At 46.5% G+C, this 4360-nt stretch overlaps 1 protein-coding gene across 3 annotated transcripts in view; it reads right to left on the reverse strand.

Moving 5' to 3' along the window:
• MTO1 (mitochondrial tRNA translation optimization 1) overlaps positions 1–4190 on the reverse strand; it is a 28015-nt gene extending 23825 nt beyond the window's left edge. For all 3 annotated transcript variants that reach the window (XR_002482139.1, XM_021713960.1, XM_008061168.2), the window contains exon 1: positions 3937–4190. Coding sequence is in view for 2 of the 3 variants with exons in the window: in XM_021713960.1 (XP_021569635.1) it covers positions 3937–4153 (217 nt within the window). In the remaining variant the exon portion in view is untranslated. The remainder of the gene's footprint in view (positions 1–3936) is intronic.
• Between the last annotated feature and the right edge of the window lie 170 nt (positions 4191–4360).

The raw sequence follows: 4360 nt of genomic DNA on the forward strand, positions 1-4360 counted from the left end.
AGGCAAGAGGATTGCCTGAGTTCAGGAGTTTGAGACCAGCCTGAGCAACATGGCAAGACCTCATCTCTATAATAAATTTTTAAAAAATTATTTTTAATCTTAAAATAAACTTTCAATCCAGGAACACTTACAAAACTCCTCTGTACTATTTACATCTATTTACATAGCATGCTTACATACTTTGCTGTTTTTTTGTTTTTGAGACAGGTCTCACTCTGTTGCCCAGGCTGGAGTGCAGTGGCACAATTATTGCTCACTGCAGCCTTAAACTCCTGGCAATCCTTCTGCCTCAGCCTTCTGAGTAGCTGGGGCTACAGACATGAACCACTGCATCTGGCTAGAAACAGCTACTCATCAAAATGACTTAGCTTTTTTATTTTTTATTTTTTTTTGAGCTGGAGTCTCACTCTGTCGCCCAGACTGGTTTCATTACATATCGGCTAATTAAAAAGAAACCACTCTGACGCTCACTAATTTCTGAAAATTTCCTCAAACATTTATACCCAAAAATGTCTCCTCACTCACAATGGAGACAAAGAAATAAAATGAAAAAAATTCTAAGAATAAATTATTAAAATTTGACCACTTTCCTACAACACTAAACTATTAATAAATAACTCTAAGGCATTTGATTGAAATAGTAAATATTACAGTATTTCTATTTATAAAATTCACATTTGTGAAAGTACAGAGAAATCCCAATCTTTTAAATTGCTGAAAATCTTCTCTCAAGGAAATGTATGTATCAATGTTGAACCTTTATCCTTATAGGTATAAAAATGGAACATGTCACTCTCTTCTGCTTAGCTCTCAAATCTTTCCCAACACAGCACTCCAGGAAGCCAGCATTCATTCCCAATCATTTAGAGAAATACATTCTATTGGTCATCTGTGCTCTTAAACAGAGCTTAATAACATCAGAACTGTGATACCAGTACTTGGGGTAGGCAGTGGTAGTGAAAATGTTTAAATCAGCCCAGTTCTCACTCAGGTAAAGGAATTTAAGGCTGGATGTAGTGGTTCATGTATTTAATCCCAGCACTTTGGGGGGCCAAGGCAGGAGGATCACTTGGGGCCAGGAGTTCAAGACCAGCCTGGGCAACATAGTGAGACCCTGCCTGTACAAAAAATAAAAAAGAATTTAAGTTAGCAATATAGAAAAGCTTATAGTAAAACCAACAGCTAATATCTCACCGCTTAATATTGGCCAGGCACTGTTCCAAGTGATTTATGTGTATTTTCTGAGTTAAACTTCATAGCAACCCTATGAGACTGGTACTACTACTGTTACTTCTATTTCACAGAAAAAGAAAATGAGGCTTATACACAAGTTGTCTTTTGTCCAAGGTCACACAACTGGTACACATTGGAGCTTAGATTCAGAAGGTCTAACAATCTATAAACAGGTTCAGAAAGTCTCATTGTCACAAAAGCCAAAACAAAATTTGCCAGAAAACATTATTTTCCAGGTTAATATAACACTTTCTGCCTCTGATTTCAAAAGGAGATACTGGCAGATGACATAACTGAATGACAAATGGACAACTCTTGCTTTCGTTTTCCTACAAATTTCAACTTTCTAAGCCAAAATTATCTTTGAAATCAAGCAAAAATACGAGATATGCCACAATATCAAATTACCTTTAAAAATGAGACTGGCTTGAAGATAGAATTGTCATTCAATAAGCTCATCTGTAAGTTATTAAAATACCTCTGAAATTTACTTAAATATAAAACTTATATCACACCACTTCGATAGAAGAATGATTTTGTTTTTTGAGTCAGAGTCTGTCACCTGGGCTGAAGTGCAGTGGCATGATCATAGCTCCCGCAGCCTTGACCTCCTGGGCTCAGGAGAGCCTCCTGCCTCATTCTCCAGAGTAGCTGGGACTACAGTTGTATGCCATCACACCTGGCTATTTTTTGTAGAGATGAGGTCTTACTATGTTGCCCAGGCTGATCTTGAACACCTGGGCTCAGGTAATCCATTTGCCTCAGCCTCTCAAAGTGTTGGGATTACAGGTGTGAGCCATCACACCTGGACAGAATATGAGTTTTGATGGGACTCTCTTTATCCATGACTGAACTACACCACATGACTTATACTATTTAACGATCACCTTATTTCAATAATACTTTTTGTTCATTAGACTCCTTTTTTAGTTGCAGAGGTAGCACCACCCTTTATTTATTTTTTTGAATCGGAGTCTCACTCTGTTGCCCAAATTGGAATGCAGTGGCCGCTCCCGGCCACCACAGCCTCGACCTGCTGGGCTCCGGGGATCCTTCAGCCTCAGCCTTACAAGTAGCCAGAACTACAGGCACCCGCTATCACGCCTGGCTAATTTTTTTTTTTATTTATTGTAGAGATGAGGTCTCACCAAATTGCCCAGGAGGGTCTCGAACCCGCGGGCTCAGGCAATTCACTTATCTTGGCCTCCCAAAGCGTGGGATTACAGGCTGAGCCACCAAGCCGGGCCTATTTTTTTTTTTTAATTGTAGAGATGAGGTCTCGCCAAGTTGCCCAGGCGGGTCTCGAACCCGCGGGCTCAGGCAATCCACTCACCTCAGCCTCCCAAAGCGTGAGCTTTGATCTTACCACTGCACTCCAGCCTGGGTGACAGAGTGAGACTCCAATTCAAAAATAAAAAAAAAAAAAAAAAAAATGTGAACATTGAAATGAGAAAAGTGTAACCTTTTGGGTAATCACATAGCCTCCTCTCCCTTCCAGAATTGCTGTTAATGGCATATATTGCTCCACAGTTAAGAGCTGAATGACAATTTTAAAAAAGATTATTTCAGTATACAAACAAGATTTATTTGTAATTTTTTTTTTCCCAGCACTTTGGGAGGCCGAGGCGAGTGGATTGCCTGAGCCCACGAGTTCGAGACCAGCCCAGGCAACTTGGTGAGATGTCATCTCTACAAAAAAATAAAAAATTAGGCGGGCGTGGTAGAGTGCCTGTAGTTATGGCCACTTGGAAGGCTGAGGCAGAAGGACAGTCGACGATAGGGGTGCCCGTGAGTGTGCCACCGCATTCCAGCCTGGGCCATGGAGTGAGACTCCAACTCAAAAAAAAAAAAAAGATAAAACAAAACAAAACAGAATGTTAACCGGGCCGGGCTGGTTGCTCTCACCTGTAATCACAGCACTTTGGGAGGCTGAAGGGGGAGGATTGCCTGAGTCCAGCAGTTCGAGAACAGCCTAGGCAACATAGGAGACCTCATTTCTACAAAATATCAAAAAATTAGCCGGGCGTGGTGGCTCGCCCCAGCTACTCGGGAGGCTGAGGCGAGAGAATCGCCTGAGCCCAGGATCGTCAGGGCCATGCCACTGCACTCCAGGCAGGGCCACGGAGCCAGACACTGTCTCTAAAGTCTCTAAATAAAAAGCAAATACAACGGAGGTTTGGTAAACGGTGATTAATAATGTTAATCCTGGCCGGACGCGGCGGCTCAGCCTGCCATCCCAGCACTTTGGGAGGCCGAGGTGAGAGGACTGTCTGAGCCCGGGGATTCGAGACCAGCCTGGGCAACTTGGTGAGCCTTAGTCTCTACAATAAATTAAACAAAACAAAACAAAACACCAGGGCGTGGTGGCGCGTGCCTGTAGTTTCAGCTACTTGGAAGGCTGGGGCGGAAGGATCGCCGCAGCCCAGCACGGTGCGGGGCCCATGAGCGTGCCACCGCCTTCCAGCCTGGGCGACAGAATGAGACTCCGACTCAAAATAATCACAATAATAATATTGATGATGATGATAATGATGTTAGTTCGGCCTTTACCTGGAATAACAAGCTAGCAGCAGGCAAACACCGCTTACACCAACGCGCTCCCCGCGAGCGTTGAGAAGTTTGTCCCTCTCCCAGGCCCCGCCGCCGCCCACCCCCCCCCGGTCGGGCCCTAGGTCCGAGGCTTGCCCTGGCGGCCACCCTCACCCACGGTGTCCACGCGGTGTGTAAGGAGCAGGGTCCGGGAGCCGCACCGGGCGGCGGCGGCGGCAGCCTCGGTCCCAGCGTGTCCTCCGCCCACGACGACCACGTCGAAGAGCGGAGCCCGGGGCTCTGCGCTGTCGCCGCTGAACCGCGCCCACGGAGGGTGCCGTCTGTCGAAGGTAGCGGCCGCTCGGAGGCCGCGGCTCCGGAGGGAGATCATGCTGGGGGGAACTCTATCGGACTTCCACCCAGGCGCGAGGGACACGTGAGGGGATCAGGGCGCCAGAGAAGACCTGCACAGCGCGGCCATCTCGCCTGACTCCAGCGCGCAGCGCCGCCACCTCGCCTGACGTCAGTGCGCGGCGCCGCCATCTCGCCTGACGTCACGGCGCGGTACGCCTGCGCCCGGCGTCGCCGCTGATTGGCG

Source organism: Carlito syrichta, unplaced genomic scaffold, assembly GCF_000164805.1.
Source record: "Carlito syrichta isolate Samal-C Ts95f unplaced genomic scaffold, Tarsius_syrichta-2.0.1 Scaffold93731, whole genome shotgun sequence".
NCBI classification, from domain to species: Eukaryota; Metazoa; Chordata; class Mammalia; order Primates; family Tarsiidae; genus Carlito; species Carlito syrichta.